Source organism: Poecilia latipinna, unplaced genomic scaffold (assembly GCF_001443285.1).
Source record: "Poecilia latipinna isolate Pla-1442-1.1 unplaced genomic scaffold, P_latipinna-1.0 Scaffold457, whole genome shotgun sequence".
Classification (NCBI taxonomy): Eukaryota; Metazoa; Chordata; class Actinopteri; order Cyprinodontiformes; family Poeciliidae; genus Poecilia; species Poecilia latipinna.
In genome coordinates, this window is record NW_015113073.1 from 164,532 (window position 1) to 189,626 (window position 25,095).

General features: G+C 37.5%; 1 protein-coding gene across 5 annotated transcripts in view; it reads left to right on the forward strand.

Moving 5' to 3' along the window:
- Positions 1 to 20,220, forward strand: part of stard13a (StAR related lipid transfer domain containing 13a) — a 75,407-nt gene extending 55,187 nt beyond the window's left edge. For 4 of the 5 annotated variants that reach the window (XM_015038914.1, XM_015038917.1, XM_015038918.1 and 1 more), the window contains 11 exons: positions 1,105 to 1,168; positions 3,037 to 4,340; positions 6,402 to 6,572; positions 7,363 to 7,522; positions 7,648 to 7,846; positions 8,975 to 9,188; positions 9,276 to 9,390; positions 11,383 to 11,637; positions 11,869 to 12,086; positions 12,678 to 12,854; positions 12,943 to 15,025. In XM_015038914.1, coding sequence (XP_014894400.1) covers positions 1,105 to 1,168; positions 3,037 to 4,340; positions 6,402 to 6,572; positions 7,363 to 7,522; positions 7,648 to 7,846; positions 8,975 to 9,188; positions 9,276 to 9,390; positions 11,383 to 11,637; positions 11,869 to 12,086; positions 12,678 to 12,854; positions 12,943 to 13,057 — 2,992 coding nt within the window. In that variant the 3' untranslated portion in view covers positions 13,058 to 15,025. Of the gene's footprint in view, positions 1 to 1,104; positions 1,169 to 3,036; positions 4,341 to 6,401; positions 6,573 to 7,362; positions 7,523 to 7,647; positions 7,847 to 8,974; positions 9,189 to 9,275; positions 9,391 to 11,382; positions 11,638 to 11,868; positions 12,087 to 12,677; positions 12,855 to 12,942; positions 15,026 to 20,209 lie in introns of those variants that run through there. The other variant, XR_001425810.1, reaches the window with a different exon arrangement.
- The last annotated feature ends 4,875 nt before the right edge of the window (positions 20,221 to 25,095 follow it).

Sequence of the window (25,095 nt, forward strand, 5' to 3'; positions counted from 1 at the left end):
CCTGTTTGGATTACAGAATAGAACTTAAATGTGTTTTGTTGGGATTTGATGATAGATAAACACAAAGTGGAAAGAGAATAATACATGGTTTTCAGCTTGTTTTACAATTAAAAATGTGAAATGTTTGACATGAAGTTGCCTTTAGCTACTAAATCTAAAAGCGGCAGACTGGATGGACTGTCTGTGAACCTCACATTTCAAGACTTGCCACAAATTTTGATTTGATTTTAGGTGCATACTTTGACTAAGTAATTCTGACACTTGCTTTACGCTTTGCGTCATTGTATTGCTGAAAGGTCAACTTTTGCCACTGTCCATCCAACATATGATCAACTCACAGCTTAAAAGGGACTGTGTTTTCACTGTGGTGTACAGTGTTTATTATCCACATTTTTTTTGTCTACAACATTTTGGTTTAATCTGACCTTCTAACACAAGTTCGCTGTGTCCCAGACACAGCGTGGTGCAAATTTTAAACATGACTGGCATTCCTTTGTTTTATCTTCACAAGATAAGCATCCTGCAAACTGATCTGTGAATGTAGTGTCAGGTGCTTTGGAGTCCTCTGGACTTGATAAAATGCTATGCAAATACAAACCATTTAACTTAGGGGTATTAGAATAAAGAGAGCTGAATATACATGCACCATACTTTTCACTTTTTTTTTTTAATTTATTTAAAGCCGTGCATTATTGTGTGTTGCCCATAACATAAAATCCCCTGAAGATGAATTAAAGTTTATGGTTGTAGTACTGTAACTAAATTCAGAAAATATGAAAATATGAATGCATGTCACAAATAATTGTGACGCTCTCTGCTTTAGTCATAGTTGGAGGGGGAGAAGAGTCAAAGTAAAACTTCTGTGGTGAAGACATTGTTAGACAGTGCAACGAGAGATTCTGTGTGCGGTCAGAAAAGATTAAAGAGAAAAATGAAAAGGCTTGTCTGCCAGTGACTGATCAGACTCTGGGGGAAAATAGGAAAGTGGAAGTAAAAAGCAATATCATAGAGTGAAAGTGAGCGTTATTACAGAGAAGAAGGGCACCATCATACAGCAACAATAGGTTGTGCTTTAGTGACTCTGTCTTTGTGTGTTTGTTGCAGACGCCTCAATACTTTGAACAAGTGTGCATCCATGAAACTCGATGTAAGCCACCCCAAGAGGAAGGTAAGCAAAACTTTGCAGTACAACACTCATTCAGCGTTCAGATGAGTCCCATTTGTCAGATTTAAAGTAAGTTTTGAAAATGAGACATTAAACAAACTTTTCACAAAGCCTAAATTTCTGTTTCGAAATGTTTTAATTAATTGTCTGAAAACCATCATAAATAACAGATTAAAGACTTGAAAGCATCCATCTGTGTAAACATTCTGTAGATTTAGTTATTGAAATAAACTTTTCAATAATATCCTAATATATTAAATGGTTTATCGTATCAATCCTCTCAAGAGTTTAACCTTTTTTATCTGAACATTTAAATGATTTTTTTGGTAGAAAAGGTTTGACCTGTTTTTTTTTTAAGTAAAGGTTAACTTGATGAGGAAGAGAGAGGAAAAAAAAAAGCTCCCTTTTGATTGCAGCTTGGAGTGGTTAATCTTCATCCTGTCAGAGCTGTCACCAGGACTCCTTGTATCCTAATTGCTGATCAAGTGTGCGCCACATTTTGGGGCTCGATTGCAAAAGCATCCTTTTAGAAGGAGACAACCACTGCAGCTCTGATTAGGGGTGCTTCTATTGTGGACTGATTATAGCAGCGAGTGTGTTTCCTCTGATTCTTAGTCAGCTGCTGATCCTTAAGAATACTTGTATATTCCCTCTCTTTTAGTTTTTTCAGTTCCTTTTATTCTTTTTCACCAGGCGCTGCAATAAAGACATGCTGACAGAAAGAGCTGAGTTATTTAATGATGCAGGCAGACTAAAATGCAGCTGTGCTAAGCTGTTCTAATAACAGTCAAGGTAGATAAATTCTAGGGATTTACATATTTTGGATGGTTTCTTGCAATTTATTCATATCATTTAAGCTTTTTCATATATTGTTATTCCACAACACATTGTACTTAATTTGAATTTTATGTAATTGTCCAGCGCAAAGTTGCACATAATTGTGAAATGGAAAAAAAAAATGATGCATAGTTTACGTAATTCTTCATAAGTAAGAATTTAAATATGGTGTGCTCTGATGAAAGAAGGCCAACATCGAACATTTTGATGAATGTGCTCAACAGCAAAGCATAATGATGGCAGCTCTACCATAAGGGCAGGGATATTTTTCTTCAGCATGGATGGGAAAGCTAGTCAGAATGGGAAGCAAGTTAAATTGAGGTAAATGCAGGATAAGCCTGTAAAAAACATGGACTCAAAAACATGAGTCTGGAGAGAAGGTGCAAAGTGTAATGTATGTGATAGAATGGCCCAGTCAAAGTCCAGAAACAAATCCAATTCAGAATCTACGGCAAGACATAACAACATTACTGTTCACAGAGCCTATCCGATCTGACTGAGCTTGATTTATTTAGCAAAGAAAAATGTTTTCGTAGTGTGTTAAATTTTTACAAATAAGGAAAATATAGTTTTTTTATTTTTGTTAGAACTCTAGAACAAGACTTATAACCCCAGGGGTTTATTCCAGGTCACTTTTGCCAAAAAAGTCTTTCATCATAACATTTTCTTTTAAATTAGGAGAGGAATTGAGATTTTGTATTCTTTGAATTTAAAGCCAAATAACATTTGTGCTCACTTCTGTTGTAATCTGTGTAAGCAGATGACTTTGCAGTTCAATTTTAATTTGTTCACCACAGCAGGGAGGAAGTGGGTTTGGTCCACTTCCAGAAAAACTCCTATACTAATTTTCTTGCTTTCAGTTACGAAAAAAAAAAAAAAAACTATTTAAGAAATTCTGATGGTGATGGTTTTTATAATCCTTTAAACTGACACATTTTCTTATTGGTAGTAACATCCTAATATGTTACATTAAAGAACCCTTGGCATTAGTTTGGATGTATTTTTTTCATCTATTACTCTGTCTTTCTATATAGAGTGATGACTCTGATGAAGATGATCCATTGGCTATCAGTAAGAGGTGGACATTTGAGTGGAGCAGCCGCCGCTGGTCACGTCTGCAGGACTTTCTATTGGACAGCGCTAACGAGAGCAGCCCGACGGGTGAAGGCGAGGGTCTGCGCAGCACAGTGAGCAGTGAGAGCGTACTGACGGACCTGAGTGAGCAGGAAATCACTGAGATCTCCTCACTCCACAGCGAGGACTCGGCCTCCGCCATGCCTGACTCTATATCCATGGCGTCCCTATCTGCTTCCTATCAACCGCCGAGGGAACTTCCTCATTATAACTCCCTTCCCATCAAAAGCAGCCGCCATGGGCAAGGAGGAAAGAGTAAAGCCAAAGAGTTTCTGCGCAAAATGGAGCTGATGCGTACCTGGGGGCCATCGACGAGGAGGAAAAGCTCAAATCGGAGGCCGCAGCTGGTCATCGGTGAGCCGGTGTTACAGGGGGAGGAGCCCCATGCGCTTCAGATGCTTCAGTGTACTCCCATCAGCCAATTAGAAAACAGCCCAAAACACAACCATCAAACAGATGGTGACGATCCCCCTGTTTCTGACAGCAAAACACCTAAAGACCAGATCACGCTAAATGTGAGTCCGAGCAAAGAGACTGTAGCGCCGAGTGTTCAGGAGCCTGCATGTACAAAACCACGCACTGCCAGCAAGAGAAGCAGCATGTACCTGGAGGATATGGAGTTGCCTTCTCAGGGTAAGAGGACTGAGGGTCAGAGCCAGTTTGGCAGAAACCAGTTTCGCTCATATGAAAACCTCCTCATTCACATCCCCAAAGACCACAAGCCAGGCACTTTTCCCAAAGCTCTGTCCATTGAAAGTCTGGCACCTTCCCCCGGTGACAGGAACAATAATCCCCAGTCACATAGCCAAACCTCCCCAAATGAAAATGGCCTGGGCGAACCTTTATCTAAACCTGCCTGTCCTGGAGCTCCGAGGGGCAGCAGGGTGAGTGTTTACGACAACGTGCCGGGCTCCCACCTTTATGCCAGCACTGGGGACCTTCTAGACTTTGAGAAGGAGGACAACCTGTTTCCTCACTTAGACGACATCATCCAGCACGTCAGTGGCTTGCAGCAGATTGTGGACCACTGGAGCCGCAGCGTTTTGCCAGAGGGGGAAGCAGGGGAGGGGGAGGAGGAAGGGGAGGGCAGGACCACCCCCAGCGAAGGTGAGAGAGACGGGGTCTCCTTAAATGACACCGATTCAACAGGGACCAGTCGGGAGAGGCGGGACTCTGGAGTTGGGGCCTCGCTCACAAGACCTCGGTAAGCAGCTGCACACACATTTATAAGATAATTATGGTTCATTGCATCTTGGGTCTCGTTTTTATAGTTTGGCTTGAACTTTTATTGGTTATAAGAACTGTGGACTCACCACAGCAAATACTGACATCTTGCCGACGCTCTGCATGATCATCCACATAACTTCAATTATTGAAGTTAATTATTGGTAAAAGTTATTTCTTAGGTTGTTAAAGAATCCTATTTTTGTATATTTCAAATGCAATGATCATTCTTGTACAAAGTTCTTAAAATATCTATGTAGAAATGGTGTAATGCTGTAATAATAGTGTTTTTTGGGGACTTTGAAAGGATTTCCAAATGATTTCTGAAAAAACAAATTTTATTTATAGGTACCTTTCATCTTACAAAATTAAAATAATCTAAATGAAACTGCCACAAAAACAATAAAAGGTGCCAAACAAAACTTAATAATCAAAAAAGGAACAAAGATTTTGAGAGTAGTAAGAATAGCTTGAACATCCCTCCAGTTTTTTACGATTCCGTGATTGCAGATATTTATGCAAAATTAACAGATTTCTTCATGGTAATGTATAACTGTAATTTTGCATTGCAAATTTTCTGTAAAAATTGTGAAGAACATTGGTTCTTAGTGACTGCAAACTTTCACCTGCAGGTGGCAGTATTTCTGACTTCTACTACATGGCTTACTTGATGTCACTTTATAGTACTACCAATGTGGCGAGTGACAAAAATTTAAGTTCTTTAAAGAATAAAATTGTTTAGATAGCTATCTGCTTTTTAAAATTATTTTCTTTTATTTTTTCTCCTATATGTATATTTTAGAAGTGCTTTAAAATCTTTGCAATTATTTCTAATGTGGCGACACAAATCACAGAAACAATCAGAAAATTCTGGAAAGTGTAAAAATGTCACATGCAAGGGAATTACAGCGTTAAGGGGTGGATTTATTGAAAACTCTGGCTCGCATGGGAAACAGATGGTCATTAGGAACAGTAGAGTAAACTGAAGAGTTTTATGGGTGCAATGAAAATGTCATTTTGGAATACATGTCCAATCCAAAGGGGTTAGATTATGAAAAAATGGGCTTGAGGACAGAACCCTGAAGAGCACCAGATGTGACTAGGACTTTGAGCGCTGGCTTGATAAGACTGAACAAAATCTTTTTATTTGTAATTTTTAAAAAAAATAAGCACAACATGTGATGGTGTAAATAAGTCTAATAGCTGAATTCCCTTAGTGAGTTCATCTTGGAATAAAATCTGCAAACAAAAGTAGCATGTTGTCATTTGTTATAACGAATGATTGTTACAAGCTTCAAAAATAGCAAGATCATATAAATTCAGTTTATTTACATAGCACCATTTCCCAACAAATGTCTTGAGACACTTTACAAAAAAAGTAATTTCAATTCAATTGCACACATTCTTATTAATTCAAGTTATAATGGTGCACTAAGCTCAGTTCGTTATTCCAATTACTTTAAAAAGTTTTCAGTCTAAGGAAACCAGCAGATTCCATCGAGTCACTCACTCCTCCTGGATGAGCATGTACCAAGAACACATTGCAGCTTTAATGGCTGTTTATTTATAAATGTAGAATCACCAACATTAGCACTTACTTCCATGTTTCTTTACTGGTAGAATGACACCTAAAATGTTTTTTTGATTGAGTTGCACTTTAGAAGACAAAGGTTACCATAGATCATGTTGTGTTGCAGTATTAGGAAAGTCTTCTGTCATCACAGCAAAAAAAGACACTGGCAAAATATTCTGAGTCTGCAGTTGAATAAATGTGTGTTAATAACCCCGTAATGCCATTCACACTTTCAGTTGTAAGTGAAAACAAATGATCCCAATCAGAGCAACAGACCCAAACCCAACTGGTGAAATGATTCATTTAGGGTTCATACCAAATGGATGTCCACCAAAGACATGACTGAGCTTTTTAAAACCAGCACAACTGTTGTATTTATTTGATCAATCAACATATTAATGTAATAAGAGCCAAGAGTGAATTGCATTGCCTGACTCGCGTCATCTTTTATCTTTCAATCCATCTTAGTCTCCGATGGCCAAGTTTCAGAACGTCTGATCATCTCAACCAGCCAGCATCTTCACTGCAGATCAGCAGCCAGTCGGCGGGCCAGCTGAGCCTGCTGCAGAAGTTTTCTCTGCTCCGCCTCACCGCCATCATGGAGAAATACTCCATGTCTAACAAACATGGCTGGACATGGTATGTACAAATACGACTAACAAACATAGAAGATAATTTGGGTGTAATATTGTAGATTATAATGAGATAGTTTAATCCCAGGTAATCACAAAAAAATAGGGAACACACCATCTTGTACAAATGAACCTATGTTTGATGCTATTCATCTAGATGCTTTACAATCTTTTCTCCCAATGAATTATTGTAAATGTTTTTACATTTTTTTCACATTAGAAATGACATAAGTAAGGGATGTGTTGAGATAAGACTGAATGCAAATGGAGGCCACAATTTTGAGACTTTTCATTTGTAAAACATTTTTAAAACCATGCATCCTTCTCTTTTCACTTCATAATTATGCTCTGCTTTCTGTTGTTATGCAAACTAAAATGCCCACAAGAATGCATAGAAATGTGTGGTTTCAACATAACATAAGGAAAAGAAGTTCAAAGGATTCTTCTTCCTTCTTTTTTACAGTCTTCACGAGAGTTTTATTAGATATTTTTCAACCCTGCTGTAGCTGCTGGACCATATGGACAATTAACACCTTCATGTATGTCTTAAAATTGAAAACATCAATGGGTTTGTCCATGTGCAAGTGTTTGGCAAGGGCTGAGCCTACAAAACTCAGCAACCATTCCCCACGACCCACAACTCATCCCTCTGCAGTAAACAGCCAGTCCTGTTCACTTTTATTGTGCCCTACAGGGAAGCCCTGTTGACCAGTGTGTGCACGCTCAGGCTGATAATGAAATCATAGACGTCTCTTTTCTCTCACACACTTCCCTAATTGTTTGTCTGTCGCTGGCAGGTCCGTGCCTAAGTTTATGAAGCGTATGAAGGTGCCAGACTACAAAGAGAAGAGTGTGTTTGGCGTTCCTCTGATTGTTCATGTCCAACGCTGTGGGTTCCCGCTTCCTCTGTGTTTACAACAGGCCCTCAGCCACCTCAGGACTTACTGTCTGGACCAGGTTAGTAAACAGCTTTTACTGGACTGCTTGTGTGCATTTCATTCTCTCCATGCCTAAGCTGTCAGACACAAGGCACCATTCGCTCCCTGATCCTTCCAGACTCTCTCCCACTGTCTCCATTCCAGGTGGGATTGTTCCGCAAGTCTGGTGTAAAGTCCCGGATTCAGGCTTTGAGGCAGCAGTGCGAGTTGTCCCCTGACTGTGTAAACTACGACGACCAATCTGCATATGATGTGGCTGACATGGTCAAACAGTTCTTCAGGGACTTACCCGAACCTCTGCTTACAAGCAAACTGGGGGAAACTTTCCTGCACATTTACCAGTGTAAGTAAATGTGGGAGTAGATCGTTTTTCTCTCTTTAATAAACTCTTGTACTTTTTTCCTTAAGTACTCCAGCCAATGAAATAATTGTCTGTTGAATTTTATTATAGTTCCAAACAGACAGTTTTTTTTTTTTTTTGGCCCCACTTGTAAAGATGCATTCAAAGCCTTAAATTAGTCATCTTTCTTTGCAGAAACATTACCACACAAAAATGGAAGAGCACAGACTTCAGTGGGAATCAATTTAAGAGGAGAAAAACCATTCTATGTTTAAAAAAATGCTTTTATTAAAATACCTAGTGCTGCATTAGTGACTCCACTGAAACTAAATGAAACACTGAAGCATTGTTTTATATTAAAGAGCTACTGATCAGGGCAATTTCCTGACCAGTTGTGGTTTTATTTCAGGTCTGACTTTCCCAGTCCTATTTTAACCAACATTTATTAGATTTTTGAAACAAGACAGATTAGCAGCAAGTTCACTGACAAAAGTTACTGTTTTGATTTAAACAGAAAATGAAGAAATTACAAGATTTTTCCAAATTTTCCAATATACATTGACATTTACACAGGATGTTGTCCTTGATGCGGTTGTCATGGGTTCGATTCCTGGTTTTGGGCCATTTGCTTCATGTTTTCCATTTCTCTCCTCTTCCTATTTTATAACAAATTACTGTTCAATAAAGGCCACTTAGTGCCAAAAAATCTTCCAAAACATAATTCTGATAATATCAAAGTGCATGCTATTATTTCTTTAATTTGAATACAAATAAATATTATATTTTCAGAGTTTGACTTGCTAATCACCGACCAGTTCTTATCTTGTCCCAATTAATGGACATACAGCTGACAAGTAGTTGACATTTTCTCATTGCTCAAACTATCTCTGATCTTTTAGTTAGTAATTCATAACTTTATGATTATCTAAGATATGCATTTGAGGGCTTAAAGGGACAAATTCTTCAAAATCAGACAGAAAAGAGAACATTTTAATCTCCTTAATAATCCATTGTTGGAACAGTATCAAAAACCAACATTTACCCAAGTGGAGATTACTGCTGCCCACTATTATAAGGAATTTATCTGTTTTACCTTTTTCCTATTTTCATTTTTTTTTCTTTTCCAATTAGATGTTCCGAAAGAACAGCGGTTGCAGGCCGTCAGGGCAGCCATATTGCTGATGCCTGATGAGAACAGGGAGGTTCTGCAGACTCTGCTCTACTTCTTGCGGGACGTCACCTCCTTGGTGGAGGAGAACCAGATGACGCCGATGAACCTGGCTGTTTGTCTGGGCCCATCCCTGTTCCACCTCAGCATCCTGAAGAACGACATGCTGTCACCAAGGTATGCGTGAACTCCCGTGAGTTCAAATGGAAAACAAGAAACCTGGTGGTGACCCCGCGTTCTTTCTGTGGTTCTTGCCTTCTTTAGGTCGATCCAGAAGAAGTACGCTACAGGCCGTCCCGATCAGAAAGACCTGAGTGAGAACCTTGCTGCCACACAGGGCCTGGCACACATGATCACAGAGTGCCAACATCTCTTCCAGGTCTAAATCAAACTCAGTTGATATTTATTTTAATGCATGGACTGATATTTCAGTTAATGAACTGAAATTAATTTATTGCAGTTAAGGCGATGAGCTAGCTGAACTTATTAAGATTGTCACATTATTATGTCATCAGTGACTTTTTGCAAGGAATTGGTACTGCTATCTGGAGAAAATAGATTTGATTACAGTGCATTTTAAGATTAAATATCATTTTACAAGTAAAAATAATAAGCTATTTTAATCTGAACAGAATACGTACTTTATTTTACTTAAGAACTGCACAAATCTAAGTTCTTCCAATTGATTTTTTTTTTTTCATTTTTTACTTTTGGTATTTTTCATCTCATCTCGAAGGTCAAGGGGAGATGTTTTTTTGTCTATAGCTTCTTATTCAGTATTCATTAGAATAAGTTGAGAGTCATTATTCTTTCTAGAGCCAAATATATTATATATATATATATATATATATATATATATATATATATATATTATCCAAGCACTTCTCAGTTTTTCTCTCTTTTTTATCTCTTTATCACAATTTCTGCCAAAATGTATATATATCATTCCCTGACAGATATGTTAAAAGAAGGGGTGATCACAATTTCTTACTCGCAACACCAATCTGTACAATTTGAGATTAGCCATCTGAGTCCCAGCCAGAAAACACTGTAATTTAAAAGCATTCACTTTAATGTTAAGACCAAATTCCTTATATTCACTCCCCCCCTCCCCCCCCCCAAAAAAAAACCTACTCACACAAAAAGATGTATTTCTTGCTGACATGCTCCTTTCCCCCTCAAAACTTTATGTCATCAGATTTGAGCTGACTTGCAGTTCCTCTTGCTCAACTCTCTCAGTCCGTTCCCTCAGTGCTGGGATCTCTCTGAAGGGAACTGCTTTGAACACAACAGAAATGCCCCAAAAGGCAGTGATGTTAATGCAAAATTCTCATGCTACTTGTGATGTGAAAGATTTAAGCAGGATTTTATGCAACATGCATTAAATCTGAGTGCAGGGATATTCTTGCAAGTTTTGGGCACTCAACAGAAGTCATCTTAGTGTAAGAGCAGAGTTTTGAGTGTGTGCAGAACAATATGTGATAAGAAATTAAATGGATTAAATTAAAAATCCACTAATATTGAATAAATATGAATACTACTGAAAAGTTCATGTATTTCAGTAACTTAATTCACTAAGTGAAACACATTACATTGACACATTTAAGCCTTTGTTTCTGTTAATTTTCTTGATTTTCCACTTACAGCTAATGAAAACACATTTAAGATTAAAATTACTAATAAAAATAAATATTTCTATTACAGAAATGTGGACTTTTTAAAAAGTCTGTTTAATGCCTCCTAAAATATTACCTTGAAAAGCTGATTTTAATCTGGTATTCATGGGAACATGTATTCTACCATCTCAATTTTGGCTGAAACTGATAAAGTGATAAAAAACAGAGAAAAAATTGAGAAATACTTGAATAATTAACTCATAATTTTAGTTTGAACATAAAGGTAAAAATGTTCTTAAATTTTTCAATGGTTTCTGAAGTAAAAGAAAGTTATTTTGCCAGTGGTTTAGTTAAATTTTAGCTTAAAAAAAGATTTCAAATTTACACAATCAATTCCAGTCACTTTAGTTTTGTCTGTAAATGTAGAAATAACACCTGCTTCAGAATAAAACCAACCCATTCCAAAGAACACTAACAAGCTCACATTAAGATAAATACGTAAATGTTCCAAACACAGCATGTGTCTTTATTTCAACCTACACATTTCTCCTTGGGGATAAAGTCTATTAAGTATTTGAAATCGCTTACGTTTCATTTTAGAGGGAGAGAAGAAAGGAAATATAGTCCGAATTCTGCAAATATCTTCTATCTTCATCATCACCTCTTTTCACTGTTTTTCTTTAAATTCTGTTCTGTTCTGTCCTCCCTGAGCTGGTTGGTTTTTTTGTGGCACACCTTTTCTGGTTGTTGCTCAGATCCCAGAGGAAATGGTGACCCAATCCCGCAACTCCTACATGGAGGCTGCGCTGATGGTGCCCCCGCTGGAGGAACTTTGCAAGGTCCAGGAGGAGGAAGATGTGGATGAGGAAGTGGAAGAAGAGGATGAGGAAGCATCCTACAACGCACACATAGAAGGGCTGATCCAGAACTTGCTGAAAGAGGCCAAGGACAAGAGTAAAGGCTGGGTGTCCCGCTTGTCTTCTGACAACACGGAGCTGGCATTTAAAAAGGTGGGAGATCACTCTGTTCCGATATGGTGGGATTTTGGAGACGAGGAGTCGAGAATAAAAAAGATAAGGTGGCAGGGATTAGTAGGATCTTTAAAAAGGCTCCACAGTTATTGCTCTCCTCATGTGGTCAAAGCAGAAAAACCGAAACACAAAATTTTAGAAGTAGAAATCAGGAACACGAAGACACTTTCTTTTCAACACTTTTTGACATTTCCAATATTTGTGTGTAAGGTTGGAGACGGGAATCCTCTGAGGAGGTGGCGGGTTTGTCTCGAGGTGTCGGCGTCTCCCTCTGAGGTCCTGCAGCGGCTCCTGAAGGAGCGCCCGCTGTGGCAGACAGACCTCCAGCAGGAGAAGGTTCTGGAAACGCTGGACAAACAAACAGACGTGTATCATTACACCTGCTGCAATATGGCGCCTCTGCCCTGCTATGACTATGTGGTACTAAGGTATGATTAATGCACAATGTGACGCATGTGCGGAAACACGCGTGTGTGTGTGTGAATCTGACTGAGTGAATCATATTTTCTCAAAAATTGTCACATGCAATGGGTCTTAGTATCAAAACAAGCATGTATTTAATCAGTTAACAGTAATTATATAAAATAGAGAGACTGCACTTTTATTAATCCACTAAGGTCAGATAGAGTTAAATGTTCAGAGATAATTCTGCCTATTTTTACATGAATAAGAAATGAGTGTCATGATTATGTTTTCAAAGGGGCATTACGTAAAATTGATCATTTTTAGCTTCATGTCATGTCAGATAGAAACCAATAGCATGGCATCAAATTATGAAGTCAAAATTTCTTCTAAGTCAAGTTTGATATATACAGCATTTTTATAACAACTGAAGGTAACATAGTAACTTGATTGTGTTGTAAACTGGCACTATGTTCCTGGAAAGTACACAATACTATCTCTTTAAAAACATTAAACTACAAAGAAGTGGTAGTTAAGAGTATCTCATTAGTTAGATATAATTTGTTCCCAGTTTCTACAATGAAGCTCTAACCTCACAATGTTTTTACACCATTCAGATCGTGGCGTACAGACCTCTGTAAAGAGTCCTGTGCGCTGGTGTGCGTGTCCGTCGAGCATGACGACAGCCCGCGTGTTGGAGCTGTGAGGGGGGTTGTGTTGGAGTCACAGTACCTCCTCGAGCCCTGTGGGACGGGGAAGACCAGGCTCACACACATCTCCAGAGTCGATCTCAGGTGTGGAAGGGCTTCATCATCCATTTACAGTCAAGTCTTTAGCTAGATTTTAAATTTATGACATGTTAATTTGTCGTCATCGTTGCAGGGGAAGATCTCCAGAATGGTACAACAAAGCGTTTGGTCATTTGTGTGTTAATGAAGCCCAGAGGATCCGCTCCTCGTTCCTCCCAGGCGATCAGAGTCCTGAGGCGAAGAACTGAGCTTCAAACATAATTCTTCAACCTGAAAACCAGTTTAATCACCCAGGCAATCTTTTCTTGGTGCTAAGTTACAGTTCTGGTCAGATATGAAATCAGTAATTTGGGGCTTTTAAAGGTTTATAAGACCCATCCAATATGGGTTTTCAGAGTAAACTGATTATAAAACAAAAACCGCTACTATGTTGTTGTTTTTTTTTGTCAACATTCAAACCAATTTTGCTTGTAAACTATAAAAAACAGAAGCCATGCCACAAAGCAGATCACTTTAAACGAGCTTTGCCAGTTATGTCAAAGGAGTAATCAACTCTCCAGTCAGAATAATGGCAGATAATTATATATATAAAAAATGGGTGACTCATTTCTAAGCTGTCCTATATATAAATAAGTCATTAAAACCCCCAAATTAAAATGATGTTCATATCCATGATGAGTCGATGTAAACTTCTGACTTGGACTGTACATTATGCTGAGTGGGCACATAGAAGGGAAGTGTTTTTATTCTCATTTGCAGGTATTTTTCGACATAGTACTTTAATTTATAATATAAATTATGATATTGCTTTTCAGTCACAATTTCAAGATTCTTTCCAGTTCTGAATGTGTTACTAGACATTCAATCATCAGAATAGCAATTTACTTTGCGAGTACTTGTAAGCTAAGTGCTTTATTAAAAGGATGATGTCTTGTATATAGAAAGCGAATTCCCTATTTATTGCTTTGGTTTGTTCTACCAAATACTTAGCATTTATTTTTAACATCTTGAACAAACAAAACAATGAGAGATGAGGAGATAACACTCTAATCCCTGTTGTACTTATCTACGATTTACATATTATGTAAATTTATTCTCAAACCAACTGTTAATTGAAGCTCATATATTATTAAAATACTATTATTATTTATTACTATTACATTTCTCAAGATTTGCGAAAACGTCACAAGGCCTGCTTATTCTACCAATCTTAGATTTGTTTTTAAATTAAGCTGTAAAAACAGGTCTCGCTCACCTGTAACTTGACTTTACACCAGTGAACTCTTTACAAGTAACATGGGAATATGCTGTATCTCCAGCTTTAGCTTGACGATATGCCAAATCATTGCTTCATTTGCACTTATAAAAGTATAAAAGTAATTACACAAAACTATCAGAACTCCTTTAAAAAAAACAAAACAAAATATGGACACATGTCAGCACCGTGTTGTGAAAAGTCCACTTGTTTCATGTAGAAGGTCCACACAAAGAGTCCTGAACCACATCGAAGGGGACGCAATCACTGGGTCCATAAATGTGTTTTTAATATTTTATGTACGATTTCACAGATGATGTCCCTTTTCAGTCCCCACTTTCAGTATTCAAAGGTGTTCTTTTATCTCTGTATATGGTATTCTAGTTGTTGTTTTTTTTCTCGTTTGTGTTATACAATGTCTAAGACATGAGACCATTTCACTGCTTCTGGGAAGCATGTTTGAAACTTAGCGTGTGTGCATGGTTGTGCCCGTGTATCAGCATTTCAAACTCACTTACAGCCCGTACTGTAAACTCTCTGCAGCGCTCTCTGTGCCATCACAGCTCTTCAGGGTCTTCCTATCATATTGATAAGCTGAAATGTGAAATTTCCACACACCATCCGTAGGGAAGCAGTAGATGAAAACTCGCTCCACCGTGGTACTGCCCTGGCTTTAATGTTTGTTTCCGCTGTAGGCAGCATTGCCATGGTGTTGCTATGATATAATATTATCTCCACAGTGCCGCCATAATCCTCGCGTGGATGCCTTTTGCTGGGTGACAGTGGCGCGTGTGCATGAGTGCGTAAGAAAGGATTGAGAGACTCTGACGTGAGACCTCCGCTGTTTGTGGAGAGGTTCCAAACTTAGCTTAGGGCTGGAGGATTTATGCTTGTTATTTTTGACAGTGACTGAAAACAAAGCTGTTGTTTCTAAAGAGGAGAATAAAAATTTAAAAGTGCATTCGTTCTCTGTTTTTTTGTAAAATTCTTCCATGAAAAAACATATGGACATGTATTATAAAGAATCCTGTGTTTTGCAAAGATTTTCATACCCCTTAAACTTTTTCATGTTTTGACAAGCTTCAACGCACATTTTATTGAATTTTAGTTGGATTTTATGTGAAAGACCAAAACAAACTAGCCATTTTATTTATTTATTTATTTTACAAGTAAGGAAATATAGTATATATAAAAAAATGACATGCATTTATATTTAAGAAGGACTTGTTTAAAACAGAAAAAACATATACCAAGCTTTCAACATCTCTTAGATCACAGCTTCCAAATATGGGAATGGTGTGGAATAAATGTAAACCTACCAGGAAATTGAAGTCCACCTCAACTGATGAATTGATGGGCAGTGCTACACGTCAATATAGCAACACCATCTCCATGGTGAAACACAGTTGTGGCAGCATCATGCTATGGGGATGAAGAGAGAAGGTGATTAGAATTGATGTAAAGATGGATGTAAGTAAATGCTGGACAAGCTTGGATGAAAACCAAAACAAAACAGCAGGAAAACAACCCTAACCATACACCCAGACTTCCAATGTACTGCCTTAGATTAAGGCATATTCATGAATGGCATAGTCAAAGTTCATACCCAAATTTAGTTCTAAAACTTTGCTAAAATATAACATCACAATGGCATGAAGCTGCTAATCACACGGTGCTGGCAGTGGCATGCTCTGGTCAACGTGGGTAGATTCATGCCTTAAATGGTGGTTCTACCAAATACTGACCTAGTGGGGTTGTACGCCACACTTCTCAGATTTTAGTAGGAAACGAAAAACAAATAAGTAAGGTAACATACAGTTTTCATTGCACTTTGAAACCATGCATTATTTTGTGCTGGTCTATCACCTAAAGGTCCATCAAAATAATAAAAGATTGTGACTTCAAAGTGAAAAAGTATATTTTTTTAAATTAAAGAAATATTACTTTTGCATATGTAATATTCCCCTTGTCATATGTTGCTGTGTCCATGAAGTGGTGCTCTTCTCCCTCTGGAGTTTAAACGAGCGTGGAAAGTGTGCCACAGGAAATATTTTTAGATAAGCCAGTAAGTGAAAAGTCCTCAGAATCACAGAGGGCTCTCCTCAAGGACTTTTCATCGCTTCCCTTCTTGTGTCCTTTAAAGCAGAGGATGGAAGCTAACTCTCCGATGCTCGGATCAATATTCAATCACATTTACCTGCTTAGCTGAGTTAGATAGATGGGTCCAGACTCTCATAAAGGACAAGGAAGGGGTTTGGATACAGATACCACTCTCTAAAATCTCCCTGCGTGTGAGTCAGCATGTCTTTTTACTGTGTGACAACAGAGAGACATTACTTTAACTTCTACCTCATTTAACATGTCAGTGGTTTATCTTGAAAGTGGGGCACATGGTTACAGCTCCTGAATGTCAATGATGCTCTGCACGGTGGGTGTGTTTTAGCTCTGCTGCTCCACAGGCTCTGACAAATGGAGAACATCATTTTGCAAATTACTCGGTGAAACAAGAAAGACTCTCACCAGGTGAAACAGTAATTTTCTCCATGAATCAATTTCATATCTGCATTTGTGTTTTTTTTTTCTTTTACAAAATGCACACAGAACTAAGCAGATGTTGTCTTAAGAAAAACGGGAGCCACACAGAAGGATAATGCAGTTTGAAATTATGCCTCCCGGTGTTTGTTGATGAACTAAAATGGATTTTTTTTGTGTGTGTGTGTATATAAAACAAAAACTATTCTTGCACACGTGATGCAGAATAATGCAGCCTATATTTTGCTAAAGGATTTAAAGGGCCCTCTGCTGGAAAAAAACAGAAATGTAAGTTCAGCTTCAACCTTAAATTCCAAACGACAGAAATGTGAGTTAAATATTAAATATAATATGTTAAATAATTTTCCAAACAGATACATAGATGTTTGTAAAAGCTAATGAATTGTTATTCATTAGCTTATTCTCGAGATAAGTTTAATTTAGTAGTACTAGCAGCAGTAATAGTTTCCAACATTCATGTTCGTACAGAATTAAGCATTTAAGGATGACCGCTTTTCATTCATGTTTTTAAATTGAATTTAAGAAAAGCTTTAATTAGTTTAAAATTTTTTCTCCATCGGGTGAATATGGAAAAAACATTTGTATTCCCAGATTTATTTCCTTTCTGACTGAATGTATCTATTTGTGTGTTTTGTCCATTTTCTTACAATTATGTTTCTCAAGGGCCTTAACAGAAATTTGGTATTGCTACAATAATTATTATTTCTCTGGAACTAAACTGGAAATTTTAGCCATTATAATCTATCAGGATTGTCTGATTTCTATGTATTTATTCTGGACTTTAGTTTTTGGATTCAACTGATTGTTTATTAATGTCACTTATTTATTTTGTGCTGAGATTATTATTTGTTGTCTGTTCTTTGTGTGTTGGTTTAGATTCTTCTTTTATTGTTCCTCTTTTACTTTTATATCATATATTAAAATCCTCTGTTAATATATGTGCCTATTAGTCACCCTCCCACAGCTTCCTTGCTTTGTTTTTGCCCCCAGCTCCTACACATTCTCCTGATTGGTCTCACCTGCTTCTTATGCTGCTCATCAACCCTTTGGATTGTTAAAAGCTTGTCAGTTTCCCTTTGCTCAGCTGCTTTATTTTTACCTTAGTTCTCTAGTTCCAGATCATCCATTTGGTGTAAGTCGTTTCTTCAATTATCTAATTTATCACCATTATGAGTTTACCACTATATGAACAAACACATTCAAAACTATACATCTGTGAGCAAACTGTAGAAGCCAGCAACAGTCTATTGTTCCTGGTTAATTTGATTTAAACACAATTTAAGTCAAATTGTTATATCAGCAAGACAATCCAGTATTATTTCTTTCACTTTGTTCTCCTTATCTGCCTTGTTTGCATGACTTAAAATCTGATTGGGGAGGGAAAACATTGGTGGGACAGATGTGTCCCCTGAGACTGGCTAATCCACCATCTTCTTCCAAACAACCACGATAAGGTCATCAATGAATAAATTAACCAGTGAATGAATAATTAATGGCAGCATGTCAGCAGTACAGGTGTCCTTGAGTGTATGTAGAGAAACTCAAAACACAGAAATAACACGAGGAATGATGAAATTCTGGGAAATTCTTCAAAAGTGGGTATAAATAGTCAGAAAACTGACCTTCCACATACACACTTAATGAATAATTCACATAATTTAAACATGGAAGCTCTATGAAGAGCTTATTTAGACATGAATCAATATGTTCATAGTTGTGAATTGGAGCCTCATATTTTGTTTAGGTTTTAAACCACATAAAGTCTATATTTTAAAATCATATTTATTCTAGATTTGCCCCTTCTATGAATTTTATTTCCATTTTTTTTTTTTTTTTAAACTTTTTCCTTACATTTTTAACTCCAACCAGGCTATGATTTTCAGGGTAAGCTAACTGGAACCTGACACATTCAGGGCAGGCATGGTGAGAAATCGACTCATTCTGACATGAATACTTTTAGCTTTCAGGTCATTGTCCTAATTTGAACTTGTCCCACAGCTGTTTGTGACAAGTGAGAGACACCTGAAAGTGTCTGCAGGTCTCGCAGAAGTCGAAACCAAGAACAGCAGATTTGGCTTCATTGCTTCTCTCATGTGAATCGCTACGTGATGTCTCAATTGAATTATTAATACCAGCTGGTATTCTGAAGGTTCTCCAAACACTATGAGAAACGCATGTACAAATTTGCATGGATATGCATTTGATTGTATATGATGGTGTGTTTTTCTATTGCCGTGCAGTTTTATGCAACAGGAAAGCATTTTCTTTGCTTTACAATAACATGGCAAACCGCTAAACAACAGTTTCGTACACAGTTAGCTCATAAAAAGCAACAGCATAACTTGAAATGGCATCTCCAGGCACCTGAAAACTAGCTTCTATCAACCAGTAATAAAACCTGGCTCCTCGGTCTCTAAATACTTAATTATGTTTACCAACTTGAATCCAGAGTTGTAGGGCGGCGTTTTAGAGCTTCTTTAAGAATAACAGATTTCTGCTTCAGGTATAGGAGCTGTGAGAGGCTATAGGGTCCATGGGGCTCGGTGGTAGATAAATAAACATTCTTCAAGAAGGTACTAAAATACAAAGCTTGGATTTATGTACTGTGTATTTCAAACTCACACTGGGATACTTGATATCATTACTCAACTAGGGAATAGCAGAAAAAGAAACAAGGAAAATGTTTGCTAGAGTCATCTGTCTTTGCTTGTCACTACTTTGGAATTTTTATGTTTAATTTTAGTGCTTTATTTCTATTTTTCAGGGTAAAAATGCATCAGTAAAGATGCTTACAGAAACGTTAACATGTGTTGGACAACAATGACTATCAGAAAACTGTGTCCAAGTAATGGATTCACTGCAAGATTTTCATTGGGTTCGGCATGAGAAGTCAACTGAAAGACAGCAAATTAACTGAACCTTTTATCACTGAATGCAATCCCATAAAAAAATTTGTGGCTGGACATAAAGAGTAATTGATATTGCATATTTGTGCAATAAAATTTTGGTGTTATAAGTGAAATTATCTGCCAAATGAACAAATTCTTTTTCATCAATATTAAGAAATTGTTCTTAAGGTCTTATATTTTGCTGAAAAGTTACTTCCATGTTAGTTTTTCTCGTCTCAAGTGTACCGAGACTAGCCCAGAATTAGTTGGTATGATTTTGTGTTTTTGCAGTGATATTCTCAAATAAAATCTGTGAACACAACACAACGCAGTTGTTCTCAGTTTTTAGACATGTCGTCTGCTGAGTATCTTTTTATCCCACTGCCTCTGACGCTCACTCTCTCATTTAGTAAAACATCCATATTCAATATTCCTCTATTCAAAAGCCTCCAAACATCCCATAATAATCTACGGTTGTGCTGTGCTTTCAGCTGTAAGGAGGATCAGCAGGAATTCAGCATGACAGATGTAATATCTTTGGGAATCTCTAAATATCGAGGGGGATTTTTAATAAACTTCTGGGAGTTTGCCAACATTAATATCGGACTCATCAGGGAGCTGAGGCTCCGTGGGGCTAAAGACACTGAGCCGTGCTTCAATGCTGTCAGAAATACTTATGAAGAATGCTCACAAGCGGAGAAAAGCAGATTAATTTGTCTAACGTCCACTGCTCTCTGGTGAGAACTGGCCTTGCTTACTCAGTAGTGGGAAGTATGTAATTCATAAGCTTTTCTGTCGAATCTCAAAGCATATGTAATCCCAGTTGAGTAATTTATAGAAACGTGGTCAATGTTGCAAAACAGTGAGATAACCCAGACCTTAATCAAAGCCCAGGGAGTCTCTTACTTGATAATTTAACAGGTCAGGGTTGTATAACAACAAACTCAGCATTTAAATTATTTAAATAAGGAATTGTGTGCTTATTAAGAAATTTTGTCTAACCATCTACTGTTTTGAGAATGTCCCTCTCTGAATTTGTTTATTGGGTTTTAAAAGGAAGCGATCTGTATAAACTAAAGTGGAGAGCATTATCCTTAAAATGTTGAACTTTGCAGAAGATGTAAGATTTCAAATAGGCTGCTTGGAAACAATGCAGCTGTGCCTACCATGCAAATTCAACTAAGCTGCTTTTTAAAGTCCTTTGTGACCTGTTTTAATAAGACCACCTGTGCCAAACAAACAGTGATTCCATCAATGTAACCAAATCAGAGCAAGTATTTAGTCCCCAGGATTAGAAGATCTAAAAAAAAAAAAAAATTAGGCCAATTAGAAAATCTTTTCCAATCTTTTCTAATACTGTCAGAATGTGGACTTTTCTTGCTTTGTTTACAGGAAAAAAAAAATCTTTAACTTTACAGATATTGGAAATGCCTAGTCATACATGCTGAGCTAATTCCAGGACCCTTCAATCACAGGAAACGCTCCATATCGATGTAATACAAGTGCTGATAAACTAACCACAGTCAAACTGTGTTTCAGTTTTGTTATCTGGAAAGCTTGATTATTCTACTGTTACATTTATCCATTCAATCAAGTCAAGTCAGAAGACCTCATCTTTCAGGCTGATCTAAGCCGGACATTTCAGTTACTTGGATCAGCCACAGTCTACAGCTCTTGACCATAGGTGAGGATCAGATGTTAAGGGGCTGTGAATACATTTTTGATCCCCTTATATGATACATTCACATGTTTCAGATAATCGCATAACTTCTAATATCAGACCTTTTACAAAAAGTAGATCTCTTGTGGTTATCTCTTCTATCAAGGTGAAACAGTTTCCATACAAACCTAGTAAAAGTAATTGTCCTCAAACCACAGAGTCATTCTCCATAAGTGATGAAAACACAGATCAGGGCTGATGGTCTCCGCCACATTACTGTTTCAATGATTCACCCACAACATTGCAAAACTCCCAGAACAACGTCTAGAGGTCCGCAGACCTCATTTGTATCTGTGAAGGTCAAAGTTCATGATTCAACAATAAGAAAAATACTATGCAAATACGACACCCATTACCTTGAAACAAGAGACCAGAGGTAAAAAAAAAAAAAAAAAAAATTTCACCAAACAACAAAAAACATCTTGATGATGATGCCCAAGACTTTTGGGAAAAACATTTGTGATCTGACAAAATAAAAGTCTAAATAATTGAAAAGTATGTAAAACAAAATGTCGTTCAGAAAACACTGTAGTTGAACCCCTGATGGTAGCTGATGACACAAGCTGAAGTTAGGTTTGGGGGTCATAACTTTTTGAAATGGGACAAGATTGGTTTGAATTTTTTTCTCTTCATAAATTCACATTTTACAGATGTTTTTGTTTTGTTTTCTTCCTTCTTTCATTATCTGAAAAGTGTAAACATGTAGGAATAAATCAAACTCAAATTAGGATAGCAATGCATTAGCTGCAGGGCTAACAAAGAAATGGAAAACTGCAATAACCAAATAAAATGGACATGAAGAATTAAAGCTCAATGTATGTTTTTACCATACGTCAGCTAATGTGTTCGAGTGGATAATTATCAGGTAACAAATTCTTCAAAATTATATGTAATTACTTTGCTGACAAATTGCAGGAAGTCCCAGAAAATTGATGTTTTTTTCACTTCAGTAATCAGAGCATTTCTCGTCTTTATCGCACTCTCCCTCTCACACACAGACAAATATCGACACAAATTGCACACCAGAGTGCAAATGGACGCACTAACTCACAGCCATCTTGCTGATGACTCACATTTGTCTGTGAAAACAGGAAGTTATTACCTGCGTTTCCATCACTGTCTGAGGTAATCTCTGTTTATCTCTGTATCCTAACAACAGCCAATCTGGAAGTTACAATTTTACATTTCAGCTCTGGAAATCTAGTTAGCTGTTTCATGTTAATAAAATAATGACCAGTCAAATGCATTTAATGCATCTCCTCCACTCATCAAATCTTTTCTGACATGTGTCACCTCTGATCTGCATGATGCTCGCCAAGTCCTCCTCTTCTCAGAAGCTCCAGCATTATGCTGAAAGATGCTGCAAGATAAAATGGAAGACAAATACCTTCCTGACTGCAAGGGCAGCACATCTAGAAAGGAAAGACATGATGCAGAAGACAAACGGGAGATTAAGAAAAGCAAGAAGGTTGAACAACGCTGATGCTTTTCATCCAGCCGCTAGTCGGAATCCACTTTCTCTCATGATGGAGTCCTTTGTAGAGTCATGACAGAGCTGCAGAGGAGAGCCTTTGTCTGGAAACAAAGAAGAATGTGTTTGTGTGTGAGGGAACCTGCCACTGTGCTTGTGCACATGTGTGTGAATCCAAGTGTGAGCGTGAATGAGAGCTACATGCCATGTGTTAGTTTGAGAAATAGCTTCTTGGAGGTGTGAGGGGAAGTGTGTAGCAGATGTGTGCTGAGCAGAGTGTGTGATTGTCTCCCTCAGTTTCTCCTACGTTGAAGATTGGGGCTGAGGAGAAAATGAGATGATCTCTGCTCATCTGTGAAGTTCACTAATGACGTAACTTGGTCACACACATGAAACACACACACACGCACGCACACACACACACACACACACACACACACACACACGCATATATAAAGTGCAAAAGCTATAAGCCGGCTATAATGCCCTTGTCAGCGGTCAGTAATTCAAAAAGATAAGGAGGGATGCATGAAAGAGACATATCTGCCTGTATGAAAATACACTCCAACAAACACAGACAGGCACAGAGAGAAAAACAAATCAGCCCTCATAACCTCCTTGTTAAAGCAAATCCTACCCAGCAGATGTGCCCTGTTGAAGAGCACATGGTGCACAAAACAGCCTTATGTACACACACATAGGTTGCCGACTTTATGGCCTGTGTAGCCAACATGGAGAGTTAGTGGGATATTATTTTGCTTTACCTGTTAGTTAATGTTCAAAGATGCCAAGTACCGCTGAATCTTTATTTGCATACACAAAAAATTTACAAATGAAGAATCGTAACACTTCGATTTTCTGTAATTAATTGCTTGAAAATCAGAAATTTACATTTCCTTTGTGTTTGGTAGAATTGCCTGTAACTGTATGGTGAAACAAATAAAAAAAAAACACACAAAAAAAACCCAGAAACCTCAGTTTAGCTTCATTTGTTTACCTTTAAATTTTGCATATTTTTGTAGAAGAAATAAATAATGTGAATGTTTTGGGAAATGCTTTACATTTCACAAGGCCAACATAGCCCACATGGATGTTAATCAAATGTTTTTAACAATAAAAATTTGTTAAAAAAATTTAAATAAAAGAGAATACAGTTTGCATGTTTTCCCTGTGCATGTGTGGGTTCTCTGCAGGTACTCTGGCTTCCTCCATAAACATGACTGTTAATTGGTCTGTGAATTCTCCTTAGGTGTGAGCACATGGTTGTTTGTCCTGTCTGTCTCTGTGTTGCCCTGCGATGAACTGGCAGCCAGTCCATAGTGAACCCCGCCTCTCGCTCGAAAAGTCTCGCTGGGGAAAGGCACCAGCACCCCACCCTACCCCACAAGGGACAAGGGTGTAAGAAAATAGATGGAAGGAAGAATACAAATATAAAAAAAACATATAAAAACATATAAAATTCCTAGGCATGCCAGTATTGTTTTAAAGAGACAGTTTAAATTGGCCAACAATAAATTACTATTTTGATAAATGCAAGTTTTGACAAAATTACAAAAAAAAAAGATCTTTTGTTTTTTTGTTTCCACTTTTAATTGTATTACACAATTGTAATCCAAAGTGAAGGTCAAAATATATTTTTATGTGATAAACTTTGCTGACTGCATCTGTGTGCAAAATAACTGGGCTTCAGAGTAGTCAGATTCCATTCTGCCTTTAAATATATAAACAGTCTCTGCCTGGAAATCACACGCCCTAAACTGAACTCCACCTGAATTGCCCCCCTGCACTCGCCCCAACTGAGTAATTGTTTGGTTATTTTCCCATTCTGTGTTACAGTTTTTTGCCTGAACAATCAATAACTATTTATTAAGTAAATGTATTTTAAAAGTCATAACACAAACCAAACCTTTCCTTGCTGGTCTGTGCTCTACATGAACCCATGCATGGATGGCTCCATGTTATTCTGCTTCAGTACCCTCCCAGGGAGCCTTGAAGTGCGCATGCCGCACACAGGGGGCGTCAACATGGACCCATTTATGGAAGGTAATTGTAGCATATAATCAAACTCCCGCCTCCGTATTATTTTAGAGATAGTAGTGCTAGTCACCTGAGTCTGATGGGTACTGTGTTTTATTTGTAAGATTTGAAATTAATGTCAAAATCATTCAAATGAAACAAACAAACAAAAAATCTCAAGTGAAAATCTGTTCACTGGCTTGGTCGAAGATATTTACAAAATAAAAATAAGAAAATAAACAAATCCCTACCGAAAAAACCAAAATGCTCCTCAGTTTTAAGATTTATTGGCAACACTGGACACGTTTCGCAGACACTTCCACATCAGCTCCTTATAACTTTTGATGACGTGTGAATGAGATTATGAAGTGGGAAAATATGAG